Raw genomic sequence first — 21,194 nt, 5'->3', positions numbered from 1 at the left:
TTTGTTGAATTAACTTAATGCTGCTGTGAGATAAATAACCCCATCACGAATGTCCTGTACCTCTCAGCAGAGGGCAGGATGGGCTTGTGAATGTGGGGAAACATATCCTTCTACTTTAGTGCAGACTAGGTCTCACTGATACACCTGCCTCTCTTTCCCCTCCTATAACTTCCTCTCTCTCACTCAAATGTATTTTACTTCTCCTCCCTCACTAATGAACAAGGGTATTTCTAAAGCCCTTCATCAGCCCGTGTAGGCAGCGAGCAGGCGAGAATAATTGTTCACCTCTATTAGTTAAGAGGCATTAGCATGTTGGATTTACACTTGTAATTATTTGCACATTCTTCAAAAGCCTCTTCTGAGTCTCACAAAGCAGCACTAATTTGTCAGAAGAGGATGAGTGCCTCTAGCTGTAAATATTTGAGGGTTTTTTCTATGCTGGTAAAGAAATTGCTGACATTTTTTAATTAGAGGGCAGGAGAGGAGTAAGCTGTATTTCTAAAAAATAAATCGGTATTCCCACAGTGTAAAATGTGTATACTTTTGTACTGGAGGCTTCACTTGAGCAGACACTGGTTAGGGATGTAGGGCTGCTGAATGCAACGCAACCACTAGATGGCGATGGCACATTGATAATCAGATCAACTCAGCAGGAAGCAGCAGCATCTTGCACTTTATATTTATTAAATTTATTTACAGTAACATGAGCGAACAGGAGAGAGACATTTGTATGATGAGGACATGTATTGTTAGGAAGAGAGTACAATATGGAGCACGGTGAGAGGGTAAATTATGGCAGACCAGCCTGGATTACCAGCCGTGAATAGAGGTGGGGGGATAAACAGGACTGTAATTGCTGCCCGTCACTCTGGATCTGAAATAGACACAGAGGGAAGTCTTTACTCTTGGCCGTGGAGGAGACAAACTTAACCTGCAGAGAGTTTCTGGGCCTAGAAACTCACAGTTATGGGTATTTTATTCCCTTAATTATACTACAGTTTTGCATAGCAGCTGTCTGTGTGTACATATCCTGGAAGTTGAATCACAGGATTTACATGTTTCTAAATTCCTTGCAGGGACAGAATAAAGGGTCTTTCTGCAAGTTAGTGTAAATCAGTATTTACACATATAAATATAAAAAAGACTGTATTTTACAAAAAAGTTAGAACATTATGCAGGATATACATTAAAATTGTTTAGGAAGAAAAGGGATAACACAATCAAAACCCATTTTGATCAGTTTCAAGAGTCAATTAAATAAATACAAATAAATGTACAATGCACCTAGATGATAATGTTAGATGCATTACAATTAAAGTTAATCCATGAAGTGAAATCTTTGAAAATGAAAGTCCCATTTAGTTGTTTTTAGAGAAATGAAAATGTAAGCCTATATAAATTGATTGTATGATGGAAATAGGATGCCAAATAAAAAGTTGTTATGCTTTACCCAACTTTCAAAGCAGTGTCTATCAGCATGACCCCTGTAATGGGTTGGAATTGTTTTGTTACCAGTTAAAAGAGTTTTTGATTTCTTCAATATAATAGTTTTTAGAGGCCTGGAGAGATGAAAGTAACCAGAATTTCATTTCATTTTTTATGTTAATCATCTCGTGACCCCTTATGTCTCAACTCCAGGTTTGGGAACCACTGCTTTATATAAAGCCAACATGGAAATCAGTAGCATGTATGGAACATGTGGTGCACATATAGTTTTACGTCTCTGTCTGGTAGCAAAACCACAGAACAAGCACAGATTTAAGGTTAAGGGGGTGGTAATAGGGGGGCTGAGCTCACCGCAAAATTATATATAGACTTCCTGCACCCTCACTTCAAAACCCACCAACACACACACTCACTCACTCATGGAGGAGCTACAGTAGACGAGGATGAGATTCAAACTTTGAAAAAGCGCGGTGATTCCCATACCCATAACCACTTCAAAGAGTAAGTGTTCAAAGTTTACTTGTTTGCAGTGAAGTGAGGGTTAAGTGTCTGTGCTTGAGTCTCTCTGGAAGAAAATGTATTATAAAATCATGCTGAGTTTTTATTTTCAGCATGAGCAAACATAGGCTACAGTAGGCTATATAGACTTTTTTTTGTTGTTGTTCTGATTCACTACAAGCCATTTAAAAAGTCCCTCGACCTTTGCTGCTCCTCAAACTGGATGTGACACATCCTTTATAATAGTTTCATTTATCATAATAAGTTCCGTTTGACTTAAATCATATTTCAGCCTCAGATCGGGCTCCCATTTTGAGTTATTAATGCACTACCATCTCTCCATTCGTGGTCACCTCCTCCAGGGTGTCTCCTGATTGCCGAGTCATGAATAGGAGGAAAGGGGGCACTTAGTCTAAAATGCTTGAAAAAGCGTTGGCATTTGACATGCAGGCTTAGCTATTAGCAGATATACTTGAATGCGTTGTCCCTGCACGCCTTTATCTACCCACCTATGGCGGTGATGATGCCCGAAGCTGAGATAGGAGGAGGAGCGGGGTCTCCAAACCGGCCCACCTCTCTCCTCCTCCGCCACCGGCTCCGCGACAGACACCGCTCCTGGCCTATCGCGTCAGAGCCGGAGCCCCTCCGTGCTCTCCCTCCCTCCCCCTCCCTCTCCCTCTCCCTCCCTCCCCTGTGCCCTGCCCACCCCGGCGGTCTCTTCTCCAGCCCTGCCAGAGCCAATCCGCGACTGGGTGTAAGTAGGGCAAGCCGCTTCCTGGTTCTCAGAAAGAAGGAGCCTGGAGTTGGAGTGGACCAGCGGAGGCAGCACACACACAGGGGGGGAAGCACCGCGGAGAGCCGGAGGTCTGCAGGGAAGACCCGCAACACGACAAACGCTGACCCACGAAATATTAAAAACCTCCCAGGTGTCGAGCTGAGGACGACAAGAGCGGTTCCCCCGGTAGAAAAGAAAAGAGCCGGGAGGATAAAAAAGAAGAAGAATAAGTAGAAGAAGTCGGCAGGGTGGGACGGAATAATCCAGGAAGTGTGGAGGCCGGTCAGGTGGGAGGCGACGAGTCTGAACAGGTGACACACCGGCACTCAGGTAAACTGCTTCACCTGACTGCTGTCGATTTTAAATATGTATAACACTAATTTTAAGATAAATGTAGCCTCATGCAAGTGACTGTTTGCCATGACAGCACCGGCAACCCCATAGCCTCCCTCCTTCCCGGTTCTCATCGGGGTCACGGGAGGACTATCCACGTCACGGGTATTCGGTAACTCCCGTCGACATTAATGTATTCCCCTTTTTATAAGACAGTTTGAGCACTTGGTTTTGCACATATGAAACGGAGGCTGTGTGCTTGTTGTGGTTTAGGAGCAGGTGCTGCAGCTGCTGTTTAATAGGCTGTGTGTGTCGGCCAGGTGAGAGGCAGAGCAGAGCAGGGTCGGCGGGTACATTTCTGGAGACTCTGCTGCTAATTATAGCCGAGTCCCGGCTGACATCCAAAACCTAACCTGCTCTGCACGCACATCACCTGCCTCTCCACTGCCCATGGGCACGCAGGAGATCTGTTGGTTTTTAGCCCTTGCACCTAAAGGATCTCCCTTCAGTGGTCTGTTAATCATCATCATCATCATGGCACGCCCAGTGTTTTTATTTTAATCCTGTCACTCTGCTGTCTTACAATAGGATGTGCTCAGGCTGTAATGTTAGGTTAAGGCTCCTGTCTACCTCATGGGTGGGGAGGGCTGGCATGCAAGTGGGTTGGTTTGTGTGTGTGTGTGTGTGTGTGTGTGTGTGTGATTACAGAGGTAGTTGTGTTGCTGACTCGCCCCTCTGACAGACCGGCCTAACGAGCTCAACTGGCTTGGGTTTGGTTTCTCTGTCTTGGGCACAGCCTGTTTGGTTAAATCTTTAGCCGTCCGTGCAGGTAGTTAATGCCTTCTGCCCTCTATGCTCAGGTGTTGTTGCAGCATTTTTTTTGTTTCCCCCCTCACCTCTGGTCCTCTGAGGGGCTGACAAGGCCTGAGCGTGTGAACGAACAGGAGTTTATGAGAAGAGAGGTCCTTTTTGTTTTCTTTGTCTCTCCCTGTTATCCCATGCCATCATGTGAGTGGACATCTAATGCTCTCCCCACATATGGAAGAGCCATCAGGGTTTTGAAATGAATTCTTAATGCCAGCTCTGTTTGCCCTTACTTTGTCTGCAACATAATAAGACATCTGTGCTTCATCCTGGTTTCTGCTGTCCTCACACGACCTCTGTCCTGCTCTGCTTTCTACAGGCTTGCTTCTTGTAGCTGATATCTCCTGTTTCCTCCCTACACATCACCATCGTGTGTTTAGACTGAATCTGCCCTTCAGACTCATTCTCCACATCATTGCCTGAATCTCAAAGATGTGTTTGTATGCGTGTGTGTGTGTGTGTGTGTGTGTGGGGGGGGGGGGCTTACTTCACTTACCTCACTGACCATTGGAGAACTTGTTTTCCAACGAAGTCAAAGTAGGAAGCGGTCAGTTTCTATCATTCTTTTTATTTCTGTTATTTTCCCAGAACCCCCCCTGCTCCACCCCACATTACATATAATGCTTATGTGTGTGTGTTTGTGTGAGATCATTCACATGCACTGCAGCTAAACCTGAAACTAATTTACAAGAGAAAAGTACCTCAATATGTCAGCGTTTAGTGTTTTTTCTCTCGATCAGTTTATTGCCTCTTTATTCATATACTTGAAGTAGATGCTTTGATCAGAGCCCCTCTTTGGACTGAATGTTCTTTTTTTTTTAAAACTTGTCTGGCTTTTCTTTCAGGTGTATGACCTCTGCTGACCTCCAAGCAAAGGACCAAAGGGAAGGGGGAAGAGCAAGAGGCCGAAGACAGCAGGCACCCATCTTCTCCTGGGTTTATGGACCGGAGGTAGGAACCACTCAATACATATATATCTGTGTTTGTTATACCAAAAATACAAACATCAGTCCCTCTCTTTTAAAAAAAAAACTTAAACTTGTCATGCCCTCAACCATTTTGTTAAGATGATCTGGTTCGATATTCCTCACACTAAATAGTTAGTACAAAGTGTCATCCAAACACAACAAGAGGCAAACGTGTTAATACCTGTTTTTAAATAACCACAATCAAAGGTGGCAATGCTCTTGATGTGACTACTTTTACACTCTCTCTCTCTTTCTCAAATCAAATGTGTGATTCTGTGAAGAATGCTTCAATAACTGTTACAAATAAATGAACCCAATTAACTTGTTTTATAGTGTAAGAACATTTCTAACCGCAATAAATCTACATAGTCAAAAATATGTATCAATCTAAGAATAATATTCCAAACCAACTTGGGCTGAGAAACACAAATAAAAGCGATGTTCTTGAAAAAGTCTTTCTGATACAAATGATACAGAACGGATTGATTTGTATTTGCTTTATCGAGTTGCATTTTACACACATTGTTGTGGGGCCTCACCTCATTAAACATAGTATTTTTACAGGATTTAATGGGCTTTTTGAAAACCTCATTGACCTTGGAATAAATGTGAGCTGAATAAAGTGGTCAAGCAGTTGAATATTTTATAGGCAACCTGGAAGTTAACTCCTCTGTTTGTCGTCTGCAGGCGCTTTATAACTAGAATGAGCTTTTAAAGAAGGTTTGGGAATGATGCCAAAAATACACTCTAGTGTTAAAAACGGGCTGATGTTATTTATAGGTTTTTGATATGTGATATAATCACAAGACAATACTGCTTTGGAGAAACTCTAAAGCCGTATTGATGTTATTGAGTAATACTACACTAAACCATGACACATTTCTCTGAAGCCAACAACATTTACAGCTTCTTAAGCTTCAGGCTAAAGTCATTTGAAGTCCTTTATTAACCTTCAATTAAAATGCAGTTTTTGGTCTAGCTAAAGCTTAATTTAGGATTACTGTAACTAATAATGCACTTTATTGGAAAACATAAAGAAAATAGCAACTCAACATTTTAAATTGTACCTGAAGGTTTTAGAGAGAAAGACAACAAATGAAGCAATTCCCAATTAAGATTATTTGTTCAAACTATCATACATTTACCGAGAGGACTGTAACCTTGAAATGAAAATTCTCATTCTCAAGTCTAATATTAAAGTGTATACTATATTAACTGTGATAGAGTTACATTTATTGTAGTTTAAAGTGCATAGCCAACAAAACAAACACTCATTTTGAATTGTAAAACAACTAAAAAACAAACTTTGATTCCTTCCTGTTTATTGTCTCTTATGCTTAACCATATTTAAAAATACTGTGTGGTGTACACTCCCACTGAAAGACATTGTTAGGTGTAAAAACAGTAATAATATGTTACATACAGTCCTCAACACTTTTTTATTTGAGCTGAGTGTTAATTTTTTGGTGAGTTTGGTGTGTGTGTTTGTGATCATGTGAATGTGGTGGGCAAGTTGGTGCGACATATCATGTGACCTCGGCTTTGCTTCAGCATAACTGGTGTCAACCATGTGTCCATGAACTGATGGGTAGGGGGAAGTTACATTGAGTGGTCTGTCAGGCGAGGAACACAAACACACACACACACACACGCATACATACACACATACACACATACACACATACACATACATACACGTACAGATGCACACACACTTCCAACACATGCATACACAGACAGTATATATAAACATGCATGCAAACAGTTCCAAGAACTGCTTCAATTGGGGCATGTGAGCCCATATAAATTCCCCCTTTTCAGAGACGGGTCTTTCAGTTTCACACAAACCAACTGAGTGGGAGGGAGGATAGGAGTTGAAAAAGGGTTTCTATCTTTACCCCTAATATTTGAAGATGTCTCACCTTCTTTTCTCAGGCTTTTTGTCTATGTCGCAACACCTTTTTCGCCAAACCTCAATCAAATGTGGGCCCCCGCTACTCAAGTATCATTTATTATAGTCGATGGAACATTTACATTAATTCATTATTTCCCTGCAGTAATTTACTCATTAGTTAATCATTTGAAGTCAGCTCTAGTTTAAAGTTTGTATATACCATGACCATATCGTTTTCACCATATATGGCGGTTGTTTCCCCACATTGAGGCAGTAATGGCACAGGGGTGACTACACAGTGTCCGTAATCCAGTCTGCTGCTACTACCGTTGAGTCTTGCCCCCACTTGATCTGTGTCAATAGAGGAAGTTCTGTATCTACCATTTCCTCTTTTCAGTCATGAGTTTCTGTAGCATTTGACAGCCCTCCCTCGCTCTCGACCACCATCCTCGCAGCCCACGCCACCCAGCGTTAACCGATAGGCAGGTGGCCGTGACTCCTTCTTCTTGTAAAGAGTCAGAGAGGAGAGGAGAAACCAGGCTTGAGAGAAAAAGCTAAAAGGTGAAGTAGTGATCATGATTCAGCACTTCTAGTAATAATTGTCTCTGTACACATTAAGCGGGCGGTTATCATAAGTAGATACAGTGAGACAACACTTCAGGGAAAGTGAGAATAAACACCCAAACATGAGCAGGCAAAGGGACTTGTGCTGCTGAAACTGACCCCTTTCATGTGTGAAGCTCAGAGGGGAACTCCTGCAGAATGGAGGCAGCCTATCGTCCTTTTGGAAAAATAACGATACAGTTTTCTGTTATTTTCAAACCAGCCATTACTTTTCAACAAGATGAGAAGTAGCCATTTCTTTTATCACTTATTGTTTTGTATTATTTTCAAGAAATTCTCGTCCAACATCTAAGTTTGAGGCGACCATCAGGAAGAGGATTTATTAGTTGTTTTAACCTCATATCTGTTATGTCGGCAGTACATTACTGTCTGGTTCCTGACCTTTTTAAATAACATGCAGTTATTCTGTCATTAAGGGAATGTAGTTACAATAAGAACCAACCTCCTCCCCTTCTTACGCCGTTTAGCTGATTTATCAGGACGAAGCCGTATGTCCTTTTGGTTTTTTGCTTCTGCAGTTCTGACATTTTTAATTTAGTTCCTTTCTTAAATGCTCTCAGGGCTGTTTCTGCTCTTTCTCTATGTTTCATTTTGTCTTCCATTTATCTTTCCATCTGGCCTAGTGGCCTACCATCTTTACTGAGCACAGGAAGAGGAAACTGATCAGGATCAGTTAGTTTTGCGACATGTCTCTCTCTGCGTTTGTGTGTGTGTGTCCAGTGCTTTTGCAATGTCTTCCTCTAGAGCAGAAGGTCATCTGTGGAGGAGAGCAGCAGTTGTTGAGACCCTCCCTGTCATGTGGCAATATTTCGTTTTTTCTAAACACGCAAACAAAACAGCAAGCTCAGTTCATTTATTGATTCTAGACATGGTTCATTCGAAAGGCAGAAGAGTAGTTGGCTTTATGTACTAATTGAATACACATTGAGATAAATCAAACTGTAAATACACCTCTTTTTTCACCCGTTCCCACTCATCCCCTATCGTCTCACCCTAATCTCCAAAACTGTCCTGATCACCCCACTGAGGGGTAAATAACAATAAAAAAGCTAGCATACAGAGAGTTGTATCGTCCAAACATCTTGAGATTTACCCACACAGATACACAAGTACACCCACAGTGATCTCGTGCTATACTTTTCTGAAATGTATTATTGAAAATGTTCCGAGTTGTAGATTCACTCTGCAGTCATCTTTTCAGTCGCAGTTAGAGAGCGTCCTTGTGTTAGACTGCATTCAAGTGTTACATTTATGTTATCAATTGGACAAAAAAAACATGGTTTGTAACATAAAAGCCCTGCAAAGACATTAATATAAATTATTTATATTGAATTAGCTTAAATAAGTTGTTCCTAAAATTAGAAACTGTTCGGCTATACATGTATAGATTTAGTTAAAGTGTTTTTCCACAGTTCATGTGAAATCCATTTATAGTCATACTGTATATGAATGACTTGCACACAGTTCTTTACATTTGTTTACATTTTAAACAATAAAACATTGGTACAAAATGGAAACCAATCAGAATATTTAAATATATGTATTATATTTAAAATAGTTTTACAGTAAATAATTAAACTTAAGATTGCTTATATCTTTTTAAATACAAATACAGAAATAATTACGACTCACACATTGTTGGCTTTGCTGCTACACAACACAATTGTAAACATACCATGGCTTTAAATATCACCCTACATACTGTACACAAAAGTTAAAGGAACAGTGCGGCTAAATATTTAATTGTTTTGTTTTTGGTGTCTATAAATCAACAATGATAATCCATTACATTTACATTTTTCCCGTTTAAAAATATAAATAATCTATACATTTTATTGGTTTCTAAGTGCAGATTTTGAAGGAGTCTTATATTGGCTCTGATGGAAAGTCTGACTGAAAAGTGACTTTAAAGTTGTGAATGAACAACTCCTGCTGCAAAATCTCTCAAGGTAATCTTTAAAAAATAATGTAATAACATATGTATATACAAAAGATACAAAATAATTGTATCTCCATGTAATTGCTCAGTGTAAATCACTTTTGGATTGTAATTTTGTCCCGAGTTACGGCGCTCGCTCGGTGCTCTGCTCTACGATAAACACCTACACAGTTTGAACCACGAGCGACATGTTGGAACACCCCCGCTGAGCTACAGCAAGTCAGCTGTTATTGTAACGCATGTTTGACTGTAATGATATTTTAATTTCTTTTATTACAGTTTTTCACATGCAGCATAATCAGTTGTCTCAAAGGAAATGTCTTCATCCACGCAAACGAGCTCGTCAGATATATTCACGTAATTAAAACCACTCGCAGAAATAAAGTTTCTCTCCTGCTCTTCATATTAATGGAGACGTAGTGTGTATTTCGCCCACACACCTGACACTCCTGTGTTCACACACACACGCAGTGGTGGAGTGTTTGGGGGAAAGAAACTGCTGACCAGATAAGGAGCCATAAGAGAGAGTAAAGTGTGAAACCACTCTGTCAGCATGCCTCCTCTCTCACATCTGTGTGTGTTCTCCATCTTAGGCTGAAACTCCCTTTTGGTGATGCTAATGATAGAGCAGCTACCACATCTCTCCCTCAGACATCTGCACACACACCCACACACACACACACACACCTGCAAGGACTCTTGCTACTTCCTGTGGCTGCGTGCGTGTGTTCACCTCTTGCTCTGTTTATCTCCCAGTTGTCATGTCACTGCTTCTCTCCCTTCGGTCTCCCCCTTCCTCTCCCCTTGTAACTTAACTCTGTCTCCTCTTGTTTCATGTCTCCTCGCTAACACAGATTGTTCGAGGCCGGGACTAGATTTTCCTGTCTTAACCTCCCCTCTTCTCCTCTGCTTTATCTCACAGAATATCTCTCTACACCCACTCCCCATTCACTCACTCTCATGTGTTTCTCCTCCCCCATACACATTCTTTTTCTTGTGTGATTTCTAAGAACATGTGTGTTTTTAGAAAACATACCTCCCTCATGTCACTTTTGTTGTCTCTTCTCAAATCTCGTACCGTTTTCCTCTTTCCAACCTCAGATTTATTTATTTTCCTTCTCCCCCTCTCTCTTACTGTAACAGGGGGAAACATGGCAGACATTTTAGACACTAATTTCCAAAACAAAGCAGCCCCATTTTAATTTATGTATAGGGAAATAACTTTGGTATTACAGTATGTTGAATCATCTGTGTCAGAGAGTTCACGGAGAAGTATTTTTGGAATGAAAAAGCTGTAAAAAATAAATAAATATAAAATATGTAGCTTTAAATTGTACTAAATAATTACAAATATTGGCCAAAAAAGGTCAATTTCCACTGTGTAAGTACAAAAGAAAACACCTCTATACTGGGAGCCTAATTAATAAAAAAATGTATAACTTACAGGTGTGTTGAACTTTACTTGTAACAATAAGAATAAATAGGAGATGAATGGTACAGTATGCTGGGTTGCACATAGACTTGGGTAATCTATCACTATAATCTATATATTAGATTGTAATGTCAGAAAATATTTCATGTACAGATATTCAGCACATAAATGATGTCTATAAATGCACTTTAAGGCTGAATTACAATACAATATTATTGTTCTCTGCTGTCATTTATCTGTTAAGGTTAAGTCAAATAACTACTAAGCTGTCTTGAGAGACATTTTCTTCTAGAAAGCCCTAAAAAAAAATGTTACGGCTTTATTTAAGATCATTGTGACAAGGCTTTATTTAAGATTATTGTGACACTTAATGGTAGTGTTGCCATTGCAAAGATAATTTTCTGTAAAATAAAAAAACGTACTTTTGATCAACATAAACTTCAGGTTAGAAGTTGTTGAATATTGCAGGACAGAGTGTGTATGTGCACCCAGATGTCAGTGTGTTGATAAGCAGATGATCCTGCTGCAGATTCACTGTGGTGTTCAGGTCTGGCATGCAAACTGGCTGCTATTGTAGCTCGCAGTGGAGAGTTGCGGTGTGTAAGGGCGAGGGGATAAGGGCCTCCGCTCTGCCAGCCAAATGAATAATGTAATGTGTTCTTGGAACTAAGACCACAATGTGCGCATGCGTCCACACACACACACACACACTATATAATGCCCCAGTTACAGTAAGGACAGAGGAGGGCTTGGTTGTAGGGTTGCACAGAGCTGCCTGCTGAGTCACATCATCCCACTGGACTTCTCCTTTTTATAAATTGTTCTTTATGTCCTAGCATGACAGGGTGTAATAACCCCATTTATCATGATCGTGTCTCAAGTCTGGTCTTTGGCTAATTCAAATGCAGATTCAAATTTTCCCCCGGGTTGCATCTGTTTTTATATCTCCTGGTGGGATGCAAATGTTCAGTCCTGAGGGGACAGTTGGGACGCAGAGCGGGTGGAGCTTGTGTTGTATCTCCTGGCAGAGATGAGCTGCATTATTAGAAGACCTGGCTGTCTGTTTGTGTGTATTTGTTACTTACATATGAAGGTTTTGCACTCAGATATTGCTGTGAGAGTGCTCATCTGGGCTGAGTGCAGCTTTGGTTTGGCAGAAGTGTGTATACTCGCATCTCTTCTCACCCCCCCCCGTTTCCTCCTCCCATACTCTTCCTCAGAGTAGGTGTCCCAGCACCACCACACTCCACTCACTACCCCAAATAAGTGAGGTATAAAGACTGTACAAACTTTCTTTCTTAACCCTTAAAATCAGTCCGTCACACAGAAGAAAGGTGGCGAGAGGAAGACGAGAGTGTGGAGGAGAAACGGTATGAGCTTGAATCTTATTTTCCATGTGTTTGGTCGCTTTGTTGTCTTTCTGGTACGGTGTTGGTTAAGCATCATAATTTGTTATGTTGTGGTTAAGAATAATGTCTCCAGTGATTTTATCTGAATGAAAACACTTAGGTTTCGTCTGATGTACAGAATGGACAACCACTAATGTTTTGTGGGCATTTTACTTGAATAATAAGTACATGTTTTAATGTATTTGAGCTGCTATGAAGTTTAGAAATGTATCTCCATATAGTCATTAAATACCATAACATTTTGGACACGAAAACACAAAATATCTTTGCTAAATCTTTTAACTTCTTCCTTTAAAATCCCACTCTTTTACCTTTTTGATATTAAACTTCAATTGAATGCTTTGTTAAAGTTTAAGAATTGTCCTTATACTGGGTTATTTAAGTACTTAGAAAGACGTCACAACACATGCAACCAGCCATAGGTGCTCACATTACCAGCATAAACACACACAGTCACAAACACACACATGCACAGGCTCTTTGGAAAACATCTGACATCAGAGTTCATAAAATAATTTCTCCTTCTCCCTCTCAGCCACAGTTTTCTGTGAATAGCATAAAGTCATATTTTCCCCCTTAGCTCTGGAGCCTGATATAATTGAGGTGGACTGGGAAAACGTACAGCCTTTAACGGAAAATAAGACCCATAAAAATAACACTCACAGTTCCAGTCGTCATACTCTGCGTGTGCACAGAGGGACTTCATGATATAGACGATGGATACTATAACTTGATTTTTTACCGAAGAATAAACCTTTGTGCAGGTTTGGTCGATCCTGCTGCTGTAATTTTCCTGGCCGCCACACAAATTTGTGTCAATTCTTTTTTTTCGAGACGTTACACTGAGTTCTGGTGGTGGACAGTTATGGCGGATTTAAGTTTCCATTTCCTCTTCAGTAAAAACAAATCCTCAGAGGATTTTCTGATTAACTTGCTTCTTTGATTTGTACGTAGTTCGGTTGGACAATTTAGTTGTAACTATATGTTTATGACTCTTTGCCTAACAGTTGGATAGGACAAATGGTTGAAAATCTCCAGATGTTATTGATCTATTTTAATCTTGTTACGAATAAATCCTTGTTAAGACAGAGGAAGAGAGCGCGTAATGAAAGCAAGGGATGAGGAAACCGTAGATCTGCAGAGGAGGTGAATTCCTCCACCGTCGACAAAAGAGTGGGAGGTGAGAACAAAAAACAAAGAAAGAGATACGAGCCACTTGTTCGGAAGGGTAATATCTTTACATCTGTAGCCGCAAAGGCAAAAAAAGTAAAGAAAAAAAAAAGATTTTCCAGAGATAAAATACTTGATGTAGGTGTTTGTTTTTGTAAGACCAACATGACACACCTAAAGGCAAACAGTGATATCAGTTGTTGACTTTGAGGTACTGATCCCTAATTAACATGAAAAAACTAACAATAACAGTAATTATGTTTTATGATGGTGGAGGTTAAATATGGACTAACATTAGTTTGTTTGAGAGACAAATGTGTCAGTGGTCTCTGCCTGTGGGCTGTTTAAACATTCGTTACAGTGTTTTGCAAGATTCAGTAAACCATGCAGACATGTCCTTGGTTAGCAACAACAAAACAGAAACACGGTGACAAGAAGGAAGAGGGGATATGATCAGTTTGTGTGAACATGTCATGATGTGTCAGTTTAGAGTGACTCAGACAGACAGAAAATGGATGGGAATTATTGCAACTTCTTTACTAATCTTATTATTTTCCGAAGACGCCTGTGTTCTAAGGAATATGCCCAAAATAACAAGTTCAACCACCAACCACCCATGGTGCTTTTTTTTTCTCTCCCCTGCGCCGGAAATTTGACGTCCGTTGCATTGTGCTCCTCCGTAAACCCTTTTGTGTCGTGCTTGTCTGCACTGCTTTTGTTTAAGATCATTTTTGGGTTTTAGCAACTTTTTGCCTATTATTGTTGATGTACGTAATAATTATAAGCAGTAATCCTGTTTTTCTGTGGATGCTTTTAAACAATGATTGGTGATCCTAAAATGTGACATTCAGGTCTGTTATCGTGTCTACTTACAATGAGACAAACTGTACTGGCACAAAGTCAAGGGATGCATTTACACTTTGTCCTACAGAGGCTTAGGTGGTGTGTTTGGGGTTTTTTCCTAACATGTTTATGCATCTGTGTATTATGTAGGGCTGCAACTGGAAAATGCCCCAATCACAAGAGATAATCCTCACATTTAACAATCAGGAACCAGATCATTTTGGGCATCTTGTTTTAAAAATAATGACTCAAATTTGTGATTTATTGTCAAAAGGGTTGCTTTTGTGTATGTATACAAAAGACTAAGCAAACCCAGGCCCTATGACTTCCTCACTCTTCTGTATCTGTAGCTGCCGCAACGCATGCCATCCTTGTTCACTCGAGCTGTAGCGATAGCTCTCATGAACATGCTTTAGATTAAAATATCAGTCGTAGAGGCCATGTTGTTGTTTTTTTTAAGAGCAGTGGTGCCCAGAACTCAAAGGAAGAACTTTTTTGTACTCTCTCTCTGTGATACGATGCGATGTGGATTAACTCTCATATTGCACCTACCAGAATGCGTGTTCCTGGGTGTGATGACTCATTATGCCAATATGAATTTAGTTTTTAGATGTGTTCTGTGAATTGTCTCTAAAAATATTGGTACTTCTGAGGTGTCTTGGTTGCATGCACTAGTTTCCTTCCTGCTAAACCAGTTCAATTAATGTGTGTGGTCTGAAGCCTGAAGGTTATTTATTCTACATCAAACCGCAGCTCTGCCAAGACCTTAGATACACGTCTCCCCTATACCTGTTGGTCCCTTGCTGAACAGGGAGAGGTCGACATTAAAATTGCGTATATCGGAAATTGTTTCGGAAAACAAGCCGTTGGTTGTTGGCGAGAGGGGGGCGCGTAGGCGACCTGGGGGGAGGGGTATCTCTGAATCTGCCTTCGTCACATGCACCTTCTTTTGATACAACAGGAAGGAGAGTGAGTGACAGATTGTGCTAACGGGGTAGACATCCCCAAGGATGAACGCTGCACCACGACTTCTGTCAAAGAGATCAGAACTTTAAAAGTTACACTTGGATGTGTTGAAGGAAATAGGAAAAAGTGGTTTTCAAAGAAAGCGGAGGGAGAAGAGTTGTAAAGAGCAGAAAGATGGATGCCATGAGACACACGCTGCCTCGTCTCCAGCTGACTGTGCCCATGCCCATGAGGACGGGGAAGGTAGGATACCACTGGGGTACCTTAGTACATCCTGGAGATGAGAAGTGGAACATTTGGGAAGTTTTACTATTTGCGCTGTGGGAAAAAGTGCTGGCAAGTTCATGAGAGGTAGCTATTTAATTGGCTTTTTTTTTTGTATTAAGTGGGTGGAGTACATTTATTCAAGTATGTGTTTTAAATAGACTGACGTTAAGAGCATCACAGAACAGGTTAAATCTAACGATAGTGGGAGGGGGGAGCCAGAGATCTGCACGCAATGTGTGTATGTCTACATGTGTGTGTGTGTGTACCTAATAGGGTGTGTTTTGGAGCAGGTTAGTCAGGTGGATGTGCCGTCGTTGTGCAGAGCCCTCTGGGCACTGTGCGATCTCTGTTATTGGATGGCCAGGGGGCTGCCAGTTGCTATGGGAGGGAGATGAAGGGCAGGGGGGGGGGAATCTGGAGGGTGAGTTGTTTGTGGAAAATCTGCTCAGGTGTGTGTGTGAGAGATATTGTTCAGCAGGTATAGTGCGGACAGGGTGAGGTGCGAGTTTAGGGAGGCAAAGAAGCAAGTTGTTGGGTCTTATTACCGAAATGAAGAAAGTTATCGCTTTTATTTGACACGCAGTACGATATTGCAGTGGATTTGGATTTAATAAAATCCAGTAACTATCCAGCTCGTACTGTGTATAATACACATCAAGATTGTAGGTGACATACTTTAAATCTAGTCTTGATAAAGGTTGTAATTCTTCTCTGTTTTTTCCTTCCTCATTCTTTCACTGGTACTCCCCCCTTTCACCCACTCAAGGCTGTCACTTCCTCCCTGTCCCTCGCTAGCTTTTCTTTCTTCTCTCTCACCTCACTTTGTCCCTCTGTTCTTCAGGTATTTAAATCAAACTGCTAATGCTATAAAGGTTTCACACGGGAATTAACCTGCTGTCCTCTAGCTACAGCAGATGCAGTACATTGCATAATCCTGCATCCTTTCCGCATCGGTGTTATCAATCATTTGGTTTTATATACAGCATGTCTTTCGCTACTCTTAATTATTTTATTTATGTTTATTTTATTTGTATTTGCTGTTATCTCTGACGTCGCCATTGCATTTGTCCTCTGGTGCCCCAACCCCCATGTCACTTGCCATTGAGCAAGTGACATCTCCTCCTCTTGATTTAGTAATCTGGAGAGAAAGTCGGGTGGAGGGAGGATAAGGGGGAGAGTTGTTGCTTAACCCTGTTTAAATAGTCCCTCACATGCAGGAAACTCTTTGTGTAAGTCACGCTACAGGGGATTGACTTTTAGGTTATTTTAAATCTCTATAAAAGAGGACGAAGGGTATTCTTTCAATGTTAGAAGGATAGAATAAATGATACAAATAATGTGAAATATGTTATCAACTTTACAAGCACACTGTGACAAGTACAAAACTGCCATTTGCTAAGTCTTCAGTCCTTCCACTAACCTGATCTTCCCCTCCTCTCACGCAGGTGGCGATGTCTCCAGGAGAGGACGGCCTGATTGGGATCCCCTTCCCGGAGCACAGCAACGAGCTCCTGTCCCACCTCAATGACCAGAGGAGGACAGGACTCCTGTGTGACCTCACCCTGATGTCCCACGGGGCACGCTACCCAACTCATCGCTCTGTCATGGCCGCCGTCAGTCTCTACTTCCGCCGGCTGTTCGGGGGAGAGGAGGGAGGCGGCGAGGGCGGAGGAGGTTTCAGTGTGTGTCAGCTGGACTGCGTGGCCCCCGACGCCCTGGACGCCCTGCTGGAGTTCGCCTACACCGCCACCCTGACCATCCCCGGCTCTGGGATGAGAGACGTGCTGCGAGGGGCTCAGCTTCTGGGCATCCAGTGTGTGGCTGACGCCTGCAGAGACATCCTGGGGGAAAAGGCAGAGGGGGAGCCGGCGGAAGAGCCGAGAGCCCAACACGCAGCCACAGAGAGGATTGCAGTGGGGGACATCAGAGTGGAAAAAGGGTCCCGAAGAAAAACGGACAGAAAGAAGATGAGAAGAATTGGGACGAATCACATCAACTCGTCGTTTCCGAACCCACCTCCTGCTTCTCCCGTCTCACACCCTTCGCCTGCATCCGACAGCTTCCGCTCCCTGCCGTCGACCGGGCCTCCCAGCCCCGAACACAGGCAGAACGGAGATCCAAGGGCCATCAGAAGGCCAGACAGAGGGCCCACAATACATGGAGGACACCCTCCCTGGCTGCATGAGCGCCCCCATATAGCCAACCAACCTCCTGTCCCGCCTTTGAGTGACAAGCTGTCAGAGGAGGAGGACATGGAGAGTTTTGGCGATGATGGTAAGCTGATGGAGAGCACCTCAGTACCTACCTCTATAGCTGATCAAGGAGCAGGGGCGACGGCAGGGGGAGCAGGGAGGAAGAGGAAGTCTCAAACGCCTCAGCAGTGCCCCGTCTGTCAGAAGATCATCCATGGAGCAGGAAAACTGCCCCGACACATGAGGACACACACCGGGGAGAAGCCCTTCCAGTGCTCTGCCTGTGGAGTCCGTTTCACACGGTAATGGAAGTTTTCTTTAAAGAAATAAATGTTTTCATGAATGGGGGCCTTGTAGAATCTTTAATGTGTTTATCTCTCGTTCCCTTCCTTCTTTGTCTACCCTTGTTTCCCTTTATTAGGAATGATAAGTTGAAGATCCACATGAGGAAACACACAGGCGAGCGCCCTTACCCCTGCCCGCACTGCCCCGCCCGGTTTCTCCACTCGTACGACCTCAAAAACCACCTGTCCCTCCACAGCGGGGCGAGACCCTTCGAGTGCCCGCTCTGCCACAAGGCCTTCGCCCGAGAGGATCATCTCCAGCGTCACCGCAAGGGCCACAGCTGCCTGGAGTTGCGCACACGCCGACCCAGACGAGGGGAAGAGCTCGGGGAGGATGAGGGAGGAGAAGCAGGCGGGAGGGAGCAGGTCAACCCTCTGGAGGCTCTACAGGCCCACTCCTCTGCATTCCCCCATCACAGTTTGCTGGATGCTGGGAGTGGGTCCGGGGCCGGCCCCCAGCTGATGTTTGCAGGTGACGCCGAGAGGGAGCGGGCTCTCGCCGAGAGGGAGCGGGCTCTCGCCCTTCAGGCTTTGGCTCACCTCGGGCCCCACAGGCTGGCCAGCTTCCCCGAGCTCTTCCTGAGGAGTCTGGAGATGCGAGTGGGCAGAGAGGCGGAGGGAGAAGATCCAGGAGGAACGCCCTCACCCGCCGCACAGCGCGACCGATGGGCTGACGAAGTTGAAGAGGAAATTGGAGAAGAGGAAGCGGAAGAAGAGGAATAGTGAAAAGAAAGCGTGTGTGTGTGTGTGTGTGTGTGTGTGTGTGTGTGTGTGTGTGTGTTTGTGGTAAAGCATCCACAGTAAAAAAAATCTCACTCAGGTGGTTGGACTAATGACCTGCTGCTCCAATATAGAGAGCGCTTAAATAATAACAACTAAATGATGTTAAAATTTAAAAAATGGAAAACGGGTTTTCTTAGATATTTTAATTGTTTCTCTTCTGGCTCTTGGCATTTTTATTTTCATTTGTCTTTAAGATATTATTTCTTGTTTGCTTCTTTATGTGTTTCACTTTGATTCTATTTTTCTAGCTGAACATGTGCTGCGTGTGGTGACTGGGATGCTTTTCACTATGCAAACTAAAATCAAGAGCTGCGACATGAAGGGATATTTAAAGATGTTTATTTTAGTTACAATATAAATGTATTGATTCAGGTGCAATTCAGAAGTCACGTCACCTAGACATCACAAGAGTTTGTATGCTCACTGTCCTCTGGTGGTAATCAGTGGAAATGCAGTCGAATTAATCAAACTGTTCGGTACATTGTAAGCAATAATTTTCGGTCTGTCTTTTCTTGTTTGTGCTAATCTATGCTTTGATTTGATTTGGTGCTTGAACCAAAGATTTTTAGTTGAACTGTTTTCTTTACAGGAGAGGAGAGAGGTGAATTGTAGCCAATGTTGGGTTTGAAGAGAAGACTCTTCCCAACTCTTTTGAAAGCCATGAGAAAAGATTTGCTTCCATGTTTGAGTGTGTCAGAGCCGTAGAGCTCTGTGTTAAATGCCTGACCAAAAGAGACAAAGTCTGGGTCAAAGAGTTCCTTTTGATTATGTTGAAGACGATTCTTCTTTTTCCAGAGGCCGTGGATTTCAGTCTTCCAATACACTCATTTGGTTTCCTTGTTGGGGCAAAAAGAAGATTGAGATGGCATTCCCTTTTTCTGTACTTATTTATTTATTGTTATTTATTATGGATCTTCTGCTGACACTTTTTTAAGTGAGACCAAATTCAAGTGTGGCACCCAGAACACAAAGTCTTACAAGAAGATGCATTGCGCTTAAGATTTTGAACCAACATCTCCATATCATTTAACGCCTTTTTTATGGGCTGCGTGTCTTCTTTTGGCAAATCTTCCTCGAATGCATTCTTTGCACATTAAACCCCGTCAGGTACTGCAATAATACACATTCCATCCTCCGGGGGAGAGAGAAGGGAACAGAGGTTCAAACCTTCCATGTAACTGGAACACAAAATGACTTTGCTGTTTGACATTTTGTTGTTTGTGTAACATGTATAGTACTGTATCACATGTGGACATGGCAGTTCTTACAGATCGGCCTCCGCTGTGTGTAAAGGGGCCATTATCCTTTGAGTTAAACTATCTTCGACCAAAAAACCTTTTTAGTTTCTTCATGCTTTCCCTGGACCAGTACATTCAGGCCTTTTGAAAGGTTTAATGCAATCATGAATGGCTTTAAGCGACAGAAGTCTTTTTGTTTCCAATTCTCTCCATGTAGTCAGAACCTGTGCTGTTCTGGCCTTGTGTGCACTATCTGCTCCTTGTGGCGTAGTAAATCATTTTTTTATTTCCAGTTTATTTGCACTATGAGATTTAAGAGCTTTAAGCCTGATTGTCTGACCTTCGATATCTTGTCCATTAACTCACTCGATACCATTTAAGATTGTAATTGAAATTTGCTTTAAAACCTGCATACATTGAATATTCTTCCTCCTGCATAATAGTACAGAGTTATAGTCAATATAATATATATTGGGATAAAGTTGCCTTAGATATACTTTTTTTTGTGCTGCAACTACTCTCAGGAAATCTTGAGCAATGCACTAAGTGATTATACAAAATATAAAATGGGAAGACATTGTCTGGTGCTGCAGGGTGATTGACACGCTTCATGTAAATGTAAGGCCAGTAGTTTCAAAATGACATTTTGTATGATTTTATGGTTGAAAACCTAATTCATTTAACCTATTGTGAGAAAATAATCGGGAAATAATAGCAATGCCAGTTAACTACTGGCCTTACTGGAACCAGTCCTACTGGAACGGCAGTTTGACGGTTGGTCCTGTTCATGAAGGGTGTTGGTGCTCCCTTCATGTGAATGAAAGAGGGTTAACTGATGCCAGCTGTGAAGTGCGCGTTTCTATGTGAGCTGTTTGTTTTCTCGGCTTCGGTGAAGGGACACGGGGTCCGGTCTTTGTAGAGACCCCGCTATCAGGGATACATTTTTGTCTTTCAGTCTTTTAGTGGAACCTTCTCATAGATATTCATTTCCCATCATTTGTTTCAGTTAATGTTAAGAAAATAAATAAACATATCTAAGCTTGATCTTTTCTGTGTTTCTCTTATTGATTGATGTTTTAAAAACAACCCTTTAAGGGCTTAGCTAAATTTCTCAATTTAGTCATTTAAGAGTTGTGACAAGTTGGAAATGTGACAGTTGACTTGTGCTCTCTGGTGGGCAAACAATGTAATGCAAACGTTTTAAATACC

The 21,194-nt window shown here is 42.1% G+C and overlaps 2 protein-coding genes across 5 annotated transcripts; one reads left to right on the top strand and one right to left on the bottom strand.

Moving 5' to 3' along the window:
* Positions 1–794: 794 nt before the first annotated feature.
* LOC117480493 lies at positions 795–3,588 on the bottom strand. Its single transcript, XM_034127837.1, has 3 exons — positions 3,486–3,588; positions 2,454–3,044; positions 795–874 (listed from the first exon to the last, which is right to left on the bottom strand). Exons 1-3 carry the CDS (start codon positions 3,586–3,588, stop codon positions 864–866), a joined length of 705 nt encoding a protein of 234 aa, XP_033983728.1. The 3' UTR covers positions 795–863.
* Positions 2,754–21,029, top strand: zbtb7b (zinc finger and BTB domain containing 7B). Of its 4 annotated transcripts, none has more exons than XM_034127365.1 (4): positions 2,754–3,049; positions 4,762–4,867; positions 16,874–17,922; positions 18,042–21,029. In XM_034127365.1, exons 2-4 carry the CDS (start codon positions 4,766–4,768, stop codon positions 18,685–18,687), a joined length of 1,797 nt encoding a protein of 598 aa, XP_033983256.1. In that variant the 5' UTR covers positions 2,754–3,049; positions 4,762–4,765; the 3' UTR covers positions 18,688–21,029. The 4 variants fall into 4 exon arrangements, with proteins under 4 accessions (XP_033983256.1, XP_033983253.1, XP_033983255.1 ...); XM_034127362.1 differs by lacking the exon at positions 2,754–3,049 and adding an exon at positions 3,167–3,224; XM_034127364.1 differs by lacking the exon at positions 2,754–3,049 and adding an exon at positions 3,892–4,060.
* The last annotated feature ends 165 nt before the right edge of the window (positions 21,030–21,194 follow it).

This window comes from Trematomus bernacchii, unplaced genomic scaffold, assembly GCF_902827165.1.
Source record: "Trematomus bernacchii unplaced genomic scaffold, fTreBer1.1, whole genome shotgun sequence".
In the NCBI taxonomy this organism is placed as follows: domain Eukaryota; kingdom Metazoa; phylum Chordata; class Actinopteri; order Perciformes; family Nototheniidae; genus Trematomus; species Trematomus bernacchii.
Note: the sequence above shows the minus strand (reverse complement) of the source record. Positions and strands in the feature narration are given on the sequence as shown.